At 38.9% G+C, this 14,679-nt stretch overlaps 2 protein-coding genes and 1 long non-coding RNA gene across 16 annotated transcripts in view; 2 read left to right on the top strand and 1 right to left on the bottom strand.

Moving 5' to 3' along the window:
• The window catches only part of Dh44-r1 (Diuretic hormone 44 receptor 1), a 67,813-nt gene extending 63,608 nt beyond the window's left edge, over positions 1-4,205 (top strand). For 4 of the 10 annotated variants that reach the window (XM_076817678.1, XM_076817682.1, XM_076817673.1 and 1 more), the window contains one exon: positions 617-1,183. In XM_076817678.1, coding sequence (XP_076673793.1) covers positions 617-931 — 315 coding nt within the window. In that variant the 3' untranslated portion in view covers positions 932-1,183. Of the gene's footprint in view, positions 1-616 lie in introns of all 10 variants that reach the window. The other 6 variants (XM_076817676.1, XM_076817674.1, XR_013086156.1 and 3 more) reach the window with 6 other exon arrangements.
• Positions 132-6,687, bottom strand: LOC143371976 (protein RER1). 5 transcript variants are annotated; one of them, XM_076817733.1, is made up of 7 exons: positions 6,531-6,687; positions 5,646-5,728; positions 5,417-5,521; positions 5,239-5,335; positions 4,887-5,104; positions 4,440-4,513; positions 132-156 (listed from the first exon to the last, which is right to left on the bottom strand). In XM_076817733.1, exons 2-7 carry the CDS (start codon positions 5,718-5,720, stop codon positions 147-149), a joined length of 579 nt encoding a protein of 192 aa, XP_076673848.1. In that variant the 5' UTR covers positions 5,721-5,728; positions 6,531-6,687; the 3' UTR covers positions 132-146. The 5 variants fall into 5 exon arrangements, with proteins under 5 accessions (XP_076673848.1, XP_076673847.1, XP_076673844.1 ...); XM_076817732.1 differs by lacking the exon at positions 132-156 and adding an exon at positions 1,325-1,582 and having other exon boundaries at positions 4,417-4,513; XM_076817729.1 differs by lacking the exon at positions 132-156 and adding an exon at positions 1,325-1,582.
• A 991-nt stretch (positions 6,688-7,678) lies between these two features.
• Positions 7,679-8,946, top strand: LOC143372352 (uncharacterized). The gene is made up of 2 exons (XR_013086288.1): positions 7,679-7,946; positions 8,721-8,946. It is a non-coding gene; the product is annotated as an uncharacterized LOC143372352 (long non-coding RNA).
• The last annotated feature ends 5,733 nt before the right edge of the window (positions 8,947-14,679 follow it).

Below are 14,679 nucleotides of genomic sequence, written 5' to 3'. Positions count from 1 at the left end.
CGAGCAACTTCCCAAAGGCTGCTCGCTTCATCGCTAGTAGTATATGTATATGTACGTTGCTACCTCCCCCATTGACGAAACACAGACACGCCTTTTCCTCTTTCAAATCCATCCCCCGAAGCTCCCAGCGGCTTATTCCCTGGCCATCAGTGTTTCCTGCTAACATAAGGGTACCAGGGTGAATTCCGGTGGCGAGAAAAGGGTAGAAAATGAGTGCTAAATGGGTTCGTTAAATATCGATGCTGGGTTTGTTGGCACGTGAAATATAAGCGAAGGGTGCAGAATAAGGGATTTAAATGTGAACTATCGTTTCTCTGAATTTGTTACTTGAATAATCGTCGGGTAATTTGTCTTACTCTGCATTCAAAATACTTGGTGCCTGTCGTAAGTTCCATTCTCTATTACCACCCTCCCTTCTGACATTTGTTCATTGCTTGCAAAACGAGCGGTTTTGATCTGAAAGAGGCCGCTTCACCCCTTAAACGTGGGATAATTACATTCCCTATGTACATTCGGTCCCTTTCAAGCCGATTCTCTACCATACAATATCTAACTCTGCGATGCCACTCCGCTGTCTTTCCTCCATTATTATCGCTGCTAATCCCATGTCTTTCAGGGCCTGTTCGTCGCGCTATTTTATTGTTTCTTGAACACCGAGGTTCAGAACACGGTGAAACACCACGTAGTAAGATGGACGACCGCTCGCGACCTGGATACCGAAAGAAGGTATTATAACAATTGGTCACCCCGCTCGAGAACAGAGAGTATAAGGTATTTCATCCCTCTGTTTAACTACCATAGTCTTATGCCATTCGCAACTGCGGCTACGCTTAACCGTAGAAACGGGAGGCACGGTGTGTCGCCCCATGTTAACCCAGTTGAATTTTCAGGAAAGTTACCTAGTTGCTATTTTATTAATCCTCGCATTTAGACATATCTAAGTCGCCCCCCCCCCGAAGTAAGGAGAGCTTCTTGTCTATCGTTAAACGGGCGCGCGACAATGGTCAGCCGTCAGAGGTCTGAATCTTGTGATTTTCAGATTGTACTGTCCGCCGTCGCTTCCGTACAGGAAAAGGGACTCCTCGGTAAGTGAAACGACCACCACCACCGTGATAGGTTTAAACACAACGGCCACGTTCCTAGATAAATCGAAGAAGGCGATCTCGGAGGATCTGAACGAGTAAAATCGAGAAAAAAAAAACTCTCGCCGACAAACCACCCACCCACCCCTCTCCCCCCCCCCCCCGCCCCTTCGCTTCATTTAAACGGTAAACGGCCGACTCGCTTGGGGATGGTTCAGAGGGGTTGCAAGAATCGTTGGATGTACGACAATGATTCAACAAGTTTATTTGGAGTTGCCATATGCGCATCGAATCGAGAGAAAGGAGAAAGAAACGAACGACCCTTTCGTTCTTCCATTCACTCCCGTCCATTCACGCCCACCCTTCGCTCTCATCCGTCTCTTCACCCCTTTGTCTCTTTTCGTTTTTCTTTCGCTTTTAGACACAGCGTTCGTACCCAGGGACCATCGATCTCTGTTCGAACGCGCTACGACGCCACTCAAATTTCCAAAAGCGGACTCCTGTAAAAAAGAGAAGAGAAACAGTATGAGACGTTTTCGGTCACCGTTCTTGAACAGTTCAAGAATGTCGAATAAGTATGTTATAAGTATGCTGAACTTAAGAATTAACCGTCACCAGGTACGACGGGGATTGCTCGTATTTTTCTGGCGCGAGGTTTGCGTGAACCAAGGAAAACGAAGTTGATTCAAATCGAGGGACACGTGAGGGCTTTGCTTTTAATATTTTTAAATTGTTAACTGCATTACTGTCAGTAGGGGGATCTTCCATATCAGAGAGATAGAGGAAGTAATCCTCTGTTAATTCCTTTCCTACGATAGTTCTCTTTTATAGATATGTTCCTGCTTTATCTATTTCGTTATTATAGATTATTACTTATCTAGTATTTAGCAGATTTAGCTGACCGAAAAAACTGGGAACTGAGAGGATTAACTTTTGCTTTTGTAGATCACTGATCTGGGACCGTAGTAAGTTGAATAAAATACTTTGGGCTGGGCACCGTGGAAAGTTTAAAAAGTTCCCGTCGTATCTGCCGAGGGTTTAAATATAAAAGAAATATATATTCTTGTGTACGATGGCGAACGTGAAGTTTGCAATCCGTACTGGGTAAAAATTGTATCCACCACAGACTTTATTGCTGTTAATCTGCGTTACAGTGGCTCGGAATCTTTCTGCCTGTTGTTAAATGTAACTTTCGTTTCGAAAAATCACGCTCAAAGTTGTGCGATAATCTGTTATTTTACCCAGTACTGTTTGCGATCGAGGAGAAAAATTAAACGGTATTATAAGCGTAGGAATTAATTCCCTTCGTTGTGTGAAAAGAAAACTCTTGAACATTGGTCGATGTGAGATTACTATAAACAGAAGAAAAAAAAACATGTGTGCGCACTAATGAAACAAACGGAATATTTGCACGCGAAAGAAACACTCCTTGTAAACGTACTCGCTAATTATTTAACCGCTGTTAAGTATCTCCGTTCGTTTCGTCGTGTTGAACGAAGAGAAAGAAAATGGTAATCAAGAAGAGCGAATAAATTGCCCGAAATAAAGCATTCGATCGCCGTTTCAGAGAGTGAGTACTCGCACAGTGAGAAACTGTTGAATGTTCAGACTTTTATTTCGACTTCGTTGCAATCACGAGCAGCTTTATTAAGTATCGAAAATATATTGTAAATACGTGTTAACAATCGCTTCCGTTAGACTGTGGGCGTCGTGCTCCCCCAAGTCGTGTACATATCGCTAAGCTTTAAGTTTTACTCTATTTTACATATATTAAAGTTTATAAACTTTGTTACACAGATTTGCGTGTGCGGTTCTTGTGTGCGCGTATACCTACAGAGTCTAGAGTGCTTTACAATGGTCGATGCTAAGTTCAAAGAACAAATTTCGACTAATCAGCAAGCTGTCTTTGGAATATGTTTGGTAACGGAAAGGAAATAGACAAATAGAAAAAACAGGTGTAACGCGCGGGCTCGATTACCCGGGGCTTCAAGTTTCGTTCAAAGATCCAGAAGAGACTACTGTTAGTAACTACAAGGTGAAAGACCGTAGAAAGCGTACCTGATGACATAAAACTTTATTTTTTGCGTTCGGATATAATCGGAGGAACTCGTATTTTATACAGATTAAAGTGTGCAACATAAGTCGATCAGTCGGAAGTTTAAAGACTCCTCGAGATGGTTACATGGTCAGAAAAATGAGAAGCAAATCAAAGAGTACCAAAAAAAAAGATACTTGGTACGACTTCTTATGTTACGAAAGAAAACATTTAGTTCCATTGGCAAATAAAAGTTAACATTGTTTTATCGAGTAGATATCGCATAAGGTGCCGCGTGAAAGATGATCTTTGGACTTTTACGTCACCCCCCGATAGTACTAGGACCTAATATTTATTTTACTCTGCGTCAGCAACCCGTGAATGTTGTTTATCGAACAACTTTACCATTCAATAAACCTATCTCCGATAAAATGCATCCACCCGAATATACTCGCGCGATGCTGATATAAAAAACAGTTTCATTTCAAGACTAAATTGAACTAAATTGCTCCGCGGCACTAGATTCGTTCAGCAGAACCGATTAAATGCTACGAGCACCTGGACAACTCTTGATTTCCTTTTCAGCAGAGATTTCTATCAAACTAAGTCGTTATACAGCGTGTACGTGCGTGTGTGTATGTGTGTGTGTGTCACTGAAAAGGAGACTAGCAGCCATGATTTTTAATTGTTACTACGACTTCGTCGAGCGAAATAAAATGGAATCGAAAGTAAACTTCTCGTAAAATTCTAACTTGACAAGGACTGCATCAGAAGTACATCAAGAAGCGTAATCTTATACATGGAATGTTCGTAAAAACGGAACAAAAAGCATCCAGAGAGAACGAAAACGGTACTACTACGAGATTACGAAATGAAATAGCGATTATATTACGAATCTTATGTATATGAATTATCATTATTCTTTTTTTTCTTTTCTCTTCTTCTTCTTTACATTCAGTGGATAATTTAATATTACATTAACAACTGCGTACTGTCCATATTGTTACTGTGTCCACGTTTATGTAAGACCTAAACAATACTTTGTACAAGTTTTATGATACAAATATATTACGACAATTCAGTTTAAATACCATACAACATTATACTTTAGCATTACACCGTTCGTAGATTAAACCTTCTCTTGTACAAGGCGAATGATCTTATTCGTACGTGAATGTCATTGAAAGAAATGAATCTGACTGCTTTCGATATTTCAAGGATGTGTTGTTTCCCGCACGGTACTGGGGAAAATAGAAATCTACACGTTTATGCACCTCCATCGCCAAACATACTTCACACCTATTCACTTTGAAGGTATTAACCTCGAAGTATCCTCGTGGTTCTGGTACTTTGGTTTCCCGTGAGTGAAGGGCAGGTATTTGTATTTGATCATATGCTGTAAATTAGCAGAAAATTAAATTATTCTTTGCTGCGGATTGTCACCAATTATGTAAGAATTATTACACTCCTTAAATCATTTAATTCTACATTTTTATGTTCTCTAGCTCGATCCAATCGGTCTAAATCAGTGTCTCCCAACCTTGTTTCGAGTCGCGATCCCCTTTTATAATATTCAAAAAACCTGCGACCCCCCATACAAGGTAAAGAAGACAAATTAAAACTAGGTATTTCAGAATATAATTTAAGAAACCCCAAGACTCGTGGCGACCCCGCGGAAAAAACTTCGCGACCTACAGGTTGGGAATCACTGGCCTAAATGAATAGCACAGTAGAAATATAGCGCCGTAGATTGGAACACGATGACTTACCTTTATTTGACGCTTCATAGTAATGCAAAACAATGTTATGAAGTACATAACGAGTATGGGCCAGAATACTGGTATATTGAAACAATCGAACACAGTGCATATCATAGCTATGACCGTCGATTTCATCACAGAATACCAGAATTTAAATTCGGGCAACCTTCTAATAAATGGCCTAAATTCCTCGTTAGATCTTGTGGGTAATTCTGGTCCATCTCCATCTGCGAACAAACTTCTATTGAACAGGTATTTCGAAAATAACAGCGACACACTCCACCATTCGATTCATATAAAGCAACAGCTCTTCAATCTGGAATTCGATAACGAAGTCCTAGATGAAGCCCTAAATACTCACCATCAAAATCCATTGCTGGATCGATTTTAGGAGTGAGGAATGCTATAAATAAATTCAAATGATAAATTCCTAACGCGTACGTGACGATGTACCATCCCTGGAAGCAGAAGAGCACGATATTACTTCCGATATTCTCTGCCATTCGACGTCAGTTAATTCTCAAGCGTTCGTGACTTACTTGTGAAAGAAATATACGCAGAATAAAAAGGAATAATAGGAATAATGCGACTGTCCATCTAGATATTACATGGGGCGTCCACAGATCCAAATATGTTTGATATACCTGCAACACAGGCACGGTAACAGATTACAATGATCGGGGAAGTGGCTAGGAGTAGTTTATTCTGTACCATTCGCTCGCGACGAATTACGTGCAAAAGGGATCTTGGAATATAGAAATTACGAACCTGTGATATTCTTCCTATCGCTTGACTGAAAACATTTCGTCTCGCTGGACCACCGAGATGCTCATCTTGCATCATCTTACTTCCTGCAAAAATCTTTTAATCAGGAAAACCACCAACACCTTCTACAATCCATAGTTTATGCCTGACGCTACACAACGCTTTCCGAAACAAGATATCTCTAAACAATCAAATGAAAAATCCATGACAAAGTGGCGACGCTACAAATCATAAATACAAAATGAAGAATAGAGATTAACAACTGAGTTTACTCGACAGAGAACAGTAACAAACTCCCGAGTACATGGGACGGTTGATTACACTTTAAAATTGTAGTATTAATGACACAGGGAGTACAATTTCAAGTGTGCGTTATTGGAAACAGTTTTTTAAATAGATAAGGAGGAAATGAATAAATTTACATCGCAGCGGAGCGTGTTATATTCGGCATGCTCAAATACACGGGGGCAGGTAATCACAGAGGAAGATTACTTGTCAGATGCTTTCGGTACGCAATGATCAACGTATGAAATCGTGATTTCGTAATTGAAGGGATTAATCGATCCACGGAATCATTAAAAGCGATCGTTCCAACGAACTCAAGGTTGTTGCAATATAAGACTTCTCAGATAACACCTCGATCGGACTTTTCTTTTTATGCTAAACGATAACTTAAGATCGGAATGAAACGTGAGATTCGTGTTGATTAATTGCGTAAATATCCTTTTCACGACGTTACGGAGGATCGTTTATGCGATTAAGTGGTATCTTCACGAGCTCCTAAAATCATGGAACAAACTAAGGGATATGTGTATAACCTCCTCGACTTACGAGCATGGTAAGTATCGTGACAAATAGGGCGGTGCGATTGACACTGATCAAATTTACCTAAGGTATTTGTACGTTCTCAGCCAATCTTCGTGATCAATCCTCGCTGATTGTTTAGTTAAAAAAATATAACACGTCACAACATTAATGGCATACTATGATTAGATGTATCGTAGAATTTGTAACATAGATAAATAATATGCTTGATAGATAGACGTCGCTGCCGATTTCGGTGGGTGCTTTCGCAGCGCGCTGCGACGTCGTGGCGGCAGTTAAAAAGCAGAGATGGAAATTTGAATTGTATTTATACTTTGTGGCTGGCCGCCTGAATTTGGTATTGTCGTAGATAAAGCATTATTAAAAATAAAGAGTCGCGTAAAATATTGTAATAATACATGGAAGGTCATTGAAAAGAATTCATCTTTATTTGTTGTTCGAAGATTCGAATAATACGAGTTTAATTCATGGACATTCATAGCAATGCATAAGTGACTGAATTGACTAAATTGATTCTAATAGGCACTAATGTATATCTATATAAATAGTCACTTTTGAAATGTCGTAGTACCTCTCGATAAGTTCATTGTGCCTTTAAACAAGTAATATCATTTAAATAACTTATTTAACCTAATTCTTTTTACATAGATAAATGGCATGGGTGGTCCACTCGCATAGGAGTAGAGCACTAAGGCCGGTATTCATAGTCGCTACTTATTCTTAAGCAAATGCTTAAGCATTCGGTATCCTTTATTAGAGGAAGGTTCAATGCGGAGCGCTCTGCTCATGGTTCAACGAGATTGTGTTGATATGTAATAATATCAGTGTCCAAAGTAAAGCAAAAGTCGACAAAATATACCCACAGAATCCAAGCATTTTTAGGTCACTAAAAGAGTTTTGTGACTCAAACGGTGAGCAGAGCGCTCCGCATTGAATCTTCTTCTTTCGAATGAGACCTCTCCCAGACCAAAATCTGCTCATATAAGAACGAAAAACGAAAAATCGTGACTACATTCCCAAATCAGAGTTCCGCCATATTGGCGATTATATATGTCACGTGATAAATTTAGTTGAGGTAGTAGATACGAGATGGCGCCTACTCGGGAGGACTGCCAACGTGGATTCATAGCAAAACTGAAGCGATAGCTGGATATACGAGCCACAATAAAAGCATGATGGAGTCAATGTATGCATTTTCGGACGATTGTAGGTTAGGTTATATTCATTTGAGGCATACATTGACATAGGAACTGCTGGGAATTGTATACATTTACTAAATTAACACTTTTATCGTTACATATACATCACTTGAAATCGCTGTCGTATATATGTCATAGTAATTCAGGCAGTTAGAACAACAACGGACTAACCTACATTAAAAAAAAATTTCCTATTGTACATCGATGGCTTACAATTAGTGCACACATATGTATGTCCACTTTTAGCGTTTTTGAGAATAACAGGTTCAAACATTCAATGGTACTTTATAATTACATAAATACTTTTTGCATTATTGTAATATAGGTATCACTGAAAGTATGTAATTAGTAGTATAAGTTAGAATCTGCAAAATTATAATAATAACTCGACAATAATGCTTGGAAGTTGGACATGCTATTGTAACCAAGTACAGAGGAGGACATACTATACTGAATGATATTATATAAAAATGAATGAAAGGAATAATACTGGAAATAATCTCACTTCAATATTATATTTATTTTTAAAGTAACAGGAATAAAAAAGTAATTCGCGGTAGATATAGGAACACTTTAAATTTTTTTTATTTATTGTTACATTTTTCCAAGACTATTTTTATCCAGTAACGTCTCCGGAGGGCAAATCAAAGAGCGAGAAGTGGCGCAGATGTTTCGAGACAGTGACTGTTTAAGGAAGAGACACAGAATTTTGGAGCGCATTATTCCCTTTACTAATATATTTTCATACGTGACAAACTGTTGTAACATTTCCCCATGTTCAATAATAGACAAGTCAAGTTACTAAAAATATTTTTCAAGTTACTAATATATTATACATTTCCTATGTACTTTACTGATATGTTAGTAGAATTGTACAGCGTTGAGATGTATTTTACATGAAATAAAGGGGAATTGTCTTAAATTAGGAAGATAATTATATTCTTTATATGTTTTGCCTGAAATTAGTTGTATTTTCTATAATAGACAAATCTATTTGTTGTATTTTCTATAATAGACAAATCAGATTGCTAAAAATATTTTCTTCTTGTTACAGATTAACCTTGGGAACATTTCTCGGTAGACAGGATTGAGGAACTTTAAGTGAGACAAATGATGGAAAGCTGATAGTGATTTTATACCTAAAATGAAGTGAAATTATATATTTTATACTTAATAATAATACAATATTAATCAGCATTCATTTCTACATACTTATATTAATTTATTGTAACACTGTAAAAGCCTTTTCTGCAAATAAAGTGGGAAAAACTTGAAAAGAACTGTATTATTATTTAGAAATACCTTTTACATATTCCTATCCAAATTCCAAACGTTTGCAGCTTCGATTCGCAACTTTAAAGGTGACGCCTTTGAAACTGAAATTCAGAATACCTCTTTTCGCTTCATGTTCTCCTGATACCTGGGCCAAAATCTGGCCAAAAATTTCAGAACGCACAAAATTGGGCTTTGTAACAGGAGAACATGATGTCGAAAGAGGTGGCACTAAGTAACGTCTTCGGAGAGAGAATCGAGGATGCCTTCGAAGCTGAAATTCAGAATAGCTCTTTTCGCTTCATGTTCTCCTGATACCTGGGCCAAAATCTGGCAAAAATTTTCAGAATGCACAAAACTGGGCTTTGTAACAGGAGAACATGCCGTCGAAAGAGGTGGCACTAAGTAAAGTCTTCGGAGAGAGAATCGAGGATGCCTTCGAAGCTGAAATTCAGAATACCTCTTTTCGCTTCATGTTCTCCTGATACCTGGGCCAAAATCTGGCATAAATTTTCAGAATGCACAAAATTGGGCTTTGTAACAGGAGAACATGCCTTCGAAAGAGATGGCACAAAGTAATGTCTCCGGAGAGAGAATCGAGGATGCCTTCGAAGCTGAAATTCAGAATACCTCTTTTCGCATCATGTTCTCCTGACACCTGGGCCAAAATCTGGCATAAATTTTCAGAATGAACAAAATTGGGCTTTGTAACAGGAGAACATGCCGTCGAAAGAGATGGCACAAAGTAATGTCTCCGGAGAGAGAATCGAGGATGCCTTCGAAGCTGAAATTCAGAATACCTCTTTTCGCTTCATGTTCTCCTGATACCTGGGCCAAAATCTGGCATAAATTTTCAGAATGCACAAAATTGGGCTTTGTAACAGGAGAACATGCCGTCGAAAGAGATGGCACAAAGTAATGTCTCCGGAGAGAGAATCGAGGATGCCTTCGAAGCTGAAATTCAGAATACCTCTTTTCGCTTCATGTTCTCCTGATACCTGGGCCAAAATCTGGCAAAAATTTTCAGAATGCACAAAATTGGGCTTTGTAACAGGAGAACATGATGTCGAAAGAGGTGGCACTAAGTAAAATCTTCGGAGAGAGAATCGAGGATGCCTTCGAAGCTGAAATTCAGAATACCTCTTTTCGCTTCATGTTCTCCTGATACCTGGGCCAAAATCTGGCAAAAATTTTCAGAATGCACAAAATTGGGCTTTGTAACAGGAGAACATGATGTCGAAAGAGGTGGCACTAAGTAAAATCTTCGGAGAGAGAATCGAGGATGCCTTCGAAGCTGAAATTCAGAATACCTCTTTTCGCTTCATGTTCTCCTGATACCTGGGCCAAAATCTGGCATAAATTTTCAGAATGCACAAAATTGGGCTTTGTAACAGGAGAACATGCCTTCGAAAGAGATGGCACTAAGTAAAGTCTTCGGAGAGAGAATCGAGGATGCCTTCGAAGCTGAAATTCAGAATACCTCTTTTCGCTTCATGTTCTCCTGATACCTGGGCCAAAATCTGGCATAAATTTTCAGAATGCACAAAATTGGGCTTTGTAACAGGAGAACATGCCGTCGAAAGAGATGGCACAAAGTAATGTCTCCGGAGAGAGAATCGAGGATGCCTTCGAAGCTGAAATTCAGAATACCTCTTTTCGCTTCATGTTCTCCTGATACCTGGGCCAAAATCTGGCATAAATTTTCAGAATGCACAAAATTGGGCTTTGTAACAGGAAAACATGATGTCGAAAGAGGTGGCACTAAGTAACGTCTTCGGAGAGAGAATCGAGGATGCCTTCGAAGCTAAAATTCAGAATACCTCTTTTCGCTTCATGTTCTCCTGATACCTGGGCCAAAATCTGGCATAAATTTTCAGAATGCACAAAATTGGGCTTTGTAACAGGAGAACAAGCCTTCGAAAGAGATGGCACAAAGTAATGTCTCCGGAGAGAGAATCGAGGATGCCTTCGAAGCTGAAATTCAGAATACCTCTTTTCGCTTCATGTTCTCCTGATACCTGGGCCAAAATCTGGCATAAATTTTCAGAATGAACAAAATTGGGCTTTGTAACAGGAAAACATGATGTCGAAAGAGGTGGCACTAAGTAAAGTCTTCGGAGAGAGAATCGAGGATGCCTTCGAAGCTGAAATTCAGAATACCTCTTTTCGCTTCATGTTCTCCTGATACCTGGGCCAAAATCTGGCATAAATTTTCAGAATGCACAAAATTGGGCTTTGTAACAGGAGAACATGCCTTCGAAAGAGATGGCACTAAGTAAAGTCTTCGGAGAGAGAATCGAGGATGCCTTCGAAGCTGAAATTCAGAATACCTCTTTTCGCTTCATGTTCTCCTGATACCTGGGCCAAAATCTGGCATAAATTTTCAGAATGCACAAAATTGGGCTTTGTAACAGGAGAACATGCCGTCGAAAGAGATGGCACAAAGTAATGTCTCCGGAGAGAGAATCGAGGATGCCTTCGAAGCTGAAATTCAGAAGACCTCTTTTCGCTTCATGTTCTCCTGATACCTGGGCCAAAATCTGGCATAAATTTTCAGAATGCACAAAATTGGGCTTTGTAACAGGAAAACATGATGTCGAAAGAGGTGGCACTAAGTAAAGTCTTCGGAGAGAGAATCGAGGATGCCTTCGAAGCTGAAATTCAGAATACCTCTTTTCGCTTCATGTTCTCCTGATACCTGGGCCAAAATCTGGCATAAATTTTCAGAATGCACAAAATTGGGCTTTGTAACAGGAGAACATGCCTTCGAAAGAGATGGCACTAAGTAAAGTCTTCGGAGAGAGAATCGAGGATGCCTTCGAAGCTGAAATTCAGAATACCTCTTTTCGCTTCATGTTCTCCTGATACCTGGGCCAAAATCTGGCATAAATTTTCAGAATGCACAAAATTGGGCTTTGTAACAGGAGAACATGCCGTCGAAAGAGATGGCACAAAGTAATGTCTCCGGAGAGAGAATCGAGGATGCCTTCGAAGCTGAAATTCAGAATACCTCTTTTCGCTTCATGTTCTCCTGATACCTGGGCCAAAATCTGGCATAAATTTTCAGAATGCACAAAATTGGGCTTTGTAACAGGAAAACATGATGTCGAAAGAGGTGGCACTAAGTAAAGTCTTCGGAGAGAGAATCGAGGATGCCTTCGAAGCTGAAATTCAGAATACCTCTTTTCGCTTCATGTTCTCCTGATACCTGGGCCAAAATCTGGCATAAATTTTCAGAATGCACAAAATTGGGCTTTGTAACAGGAAAACATGATGTCGAAAGAGGTGGCACTAAGTAAAGTCTTCGGAGAGAGAATCGAGGATGCTTTCGAAGCTGAAATTCAGAATACCTCTTTTCGCTTCATGTTCTCCTGATACCTGGGCCAAAATCTGGCAAAAATTTTCAGAATGCACAAAATTGGGCTTTGTAACAGGAGAACATGCCGTGGAAAGAGGTGGCACTAAGTAACGTCTTCGGAGAGAGAATCGAGGATGCCTTCGAAGCTGAAATTCAGAATACCTCTTTTCGCTTCATGTTCTCCTGATACCTGGGCCAAAATCTGGCAAAAATTTTCAGAATGCACAAAATTGGGCTTTGTAACAGGAGAACATGATGTCGAAAGAGGTGGCACTAAGTAACGTCTTCGGAGAGAGAATCGAGGATGCCTTCGAAGCCGAAATTCAGAATACCTCTATTCGCTTCATGTTCTCCTGATACCTGGGCCAAAATCTGGCAAAAATTTTCAGAATGCACAAAATTGGGCTTTGTAACAGGAGAACATGCCGTCGAAAGAGGTGGCACTAAGTAACGTCTTCGGAGAGAGAATCGAGGATGCCTTCGAAGCTGAAATTCAGAATACTTCTTTTCGCTTCATGTTCTCCTGATACCTGGGCCAAAATCTGGCGAAAATTTTCAGATATCTCTAAAATCAGGCTTCGTAACAGGATAACATGACGTGGAAAGAGGTAGCGCAAAGTAATGTCTCGGAAGTGAAGTAGAAGCCTTGAACGAATGTCGATAGAGTTTGAGAGTAGTGAATGGCATATTTAAAGTAGTGCTTTAATGCGAAGATTTTTAAAACCACTCTGCGTGGAAGGATCTTTTTAGGTGTTCTTTTTAGCATATCTTTTATATGTGATTTGGAATAGGAAGGAGTAAGTAGTGCTCGTTAAATAAAAAAACTCTTTTACCACTTAACTGCAATTTATTCAAATAAGTGAAATGCAATACAATGAAATGTTACAAGTGTAACTGGGTTAGGTCTGGGTTAGGGGAGGGTTAGGGGTATCCTTTAGGGATTTCTCCACGAAAAAAAAAAAAAAAAAAAAAGGTCTAGGTGAGGGTTAGGGGTATCCGTTAGGGATTTCTCCACGTAAAAAAAAAAAAAAAGGGCTGGGTTAGGTCTGGGTTCGGCTGAAGCAGTATCTTGTGCAAATTTCATATCAATGAACCCAGTCGAAAATGCAGCCGGTTTAACGTCTTTTATGTAAAAATTCCTTACCTGTAAAGCAGAAATATACACGATTAATAATCGCTCTAGTTACAATATGTGAGATTAGTTACATCGCATCGGCACACTCTAAACTCTAAACATGTCACACATATACAAGCACGCACACACGCACAGCATTTCAACAGATTTCAGAGTACGTAGTTGCTGAATTGGCCGCTGCTCGTGTCGCACCCAACGATACCGACTTATTCTAAAATAAGATTACAGTGCTACGAGTGGTAGGAATTAATATTAAATCTTACCGGAAACATAAAATCTAAAACGACTAATTTCAATCAACATGTTGCACAATAAAATTATTCCCTTTACTAATATATTTTCATACGTGACAAAATGTTGTAACGTTTCTCCCATTTTCAATAATAGACAAGTCAAGTTACTAAAAATATTTTTCTTCTTACAGGTTTTAACTTCGGAATATTTCGACGGAATGATGGAAACCTTGATAGTAATCACAAGAAAATAGTGACTTTATATACCTTATACTTTATTGTAACACTGTAAAGGCCTTTTATGCAAATATATTGAAAGAAACTTGAAACAAACTGTATTATTATTCAGAAATACCTTTTACATATTCCTATCCAAATTCCAAATATCTATGGTATTTCCTTAAGAATACCATAGATTTCCTTTGTTAATAAGTCGATATTGAAGAAAATTTTGCAACTAGTGTCCATGGAATACTATTCAGAAATTACAAGCTTCGAGTCTTTCAAAAGCATCACATTAAGAGAACTGTTTAAAGGCCCATGAAAGGCGTAGCTCTTGTTTGCTACTTTAAGGCGATGCCTTTGAAGCTGAAATAGCCACTAAACATTTGTTGTCATATAGCATATATTTAGGTTATATTTTCTGTCACTTCGAGGAGCCGACCACATAATAATCTCGCGTATCCAGTCTGCGCATTTTCACTAGCCCAATTCAACATTCAATACAATTTTGTATATATAATGTTTGTTGATAACTGCTTTCTGCAGAGGACGTGTAATAAGTGTATTTCATGTTCTGTTTCGGTGCTTTGCTAATAAAAAAATGTCTAACCTAACAAATTTCATTTTCTGGGGACATTCCCTCATCTATTTTCCCTTTTCACTTAGAATTCCTTACTGCTAACGTAGAATATTGTAGCATAAGCACATTTCAAGTAATTGAAATGTACAATGAATTTTCTACGTTTACAGTACCAGCCGACTTTCCGTTTAAATTTTTATAAGTATAACGGAA

This window comes from Andrena cerasifolii, chromosome 8 (genome assembly GCF_050908995.1).
Source record: "Andrena cerasifolii isolate SP2316 chromosome 8, iyAndCera1_principal, whole genome shotgun sequence".
NCBI classification, from domain to species: domain Eukaryota; kingdom Metazoa; phylum Arthropoda; class Insecta; order Hymenoptera; family Andrenidae; genus Andrena; species Andrena cerasifolii.
The sequence above is the reverse complement of the archived record's forward strand: the minus strand, read 5'-3'. Positions and strand labels throughout refer to the sequence as shown.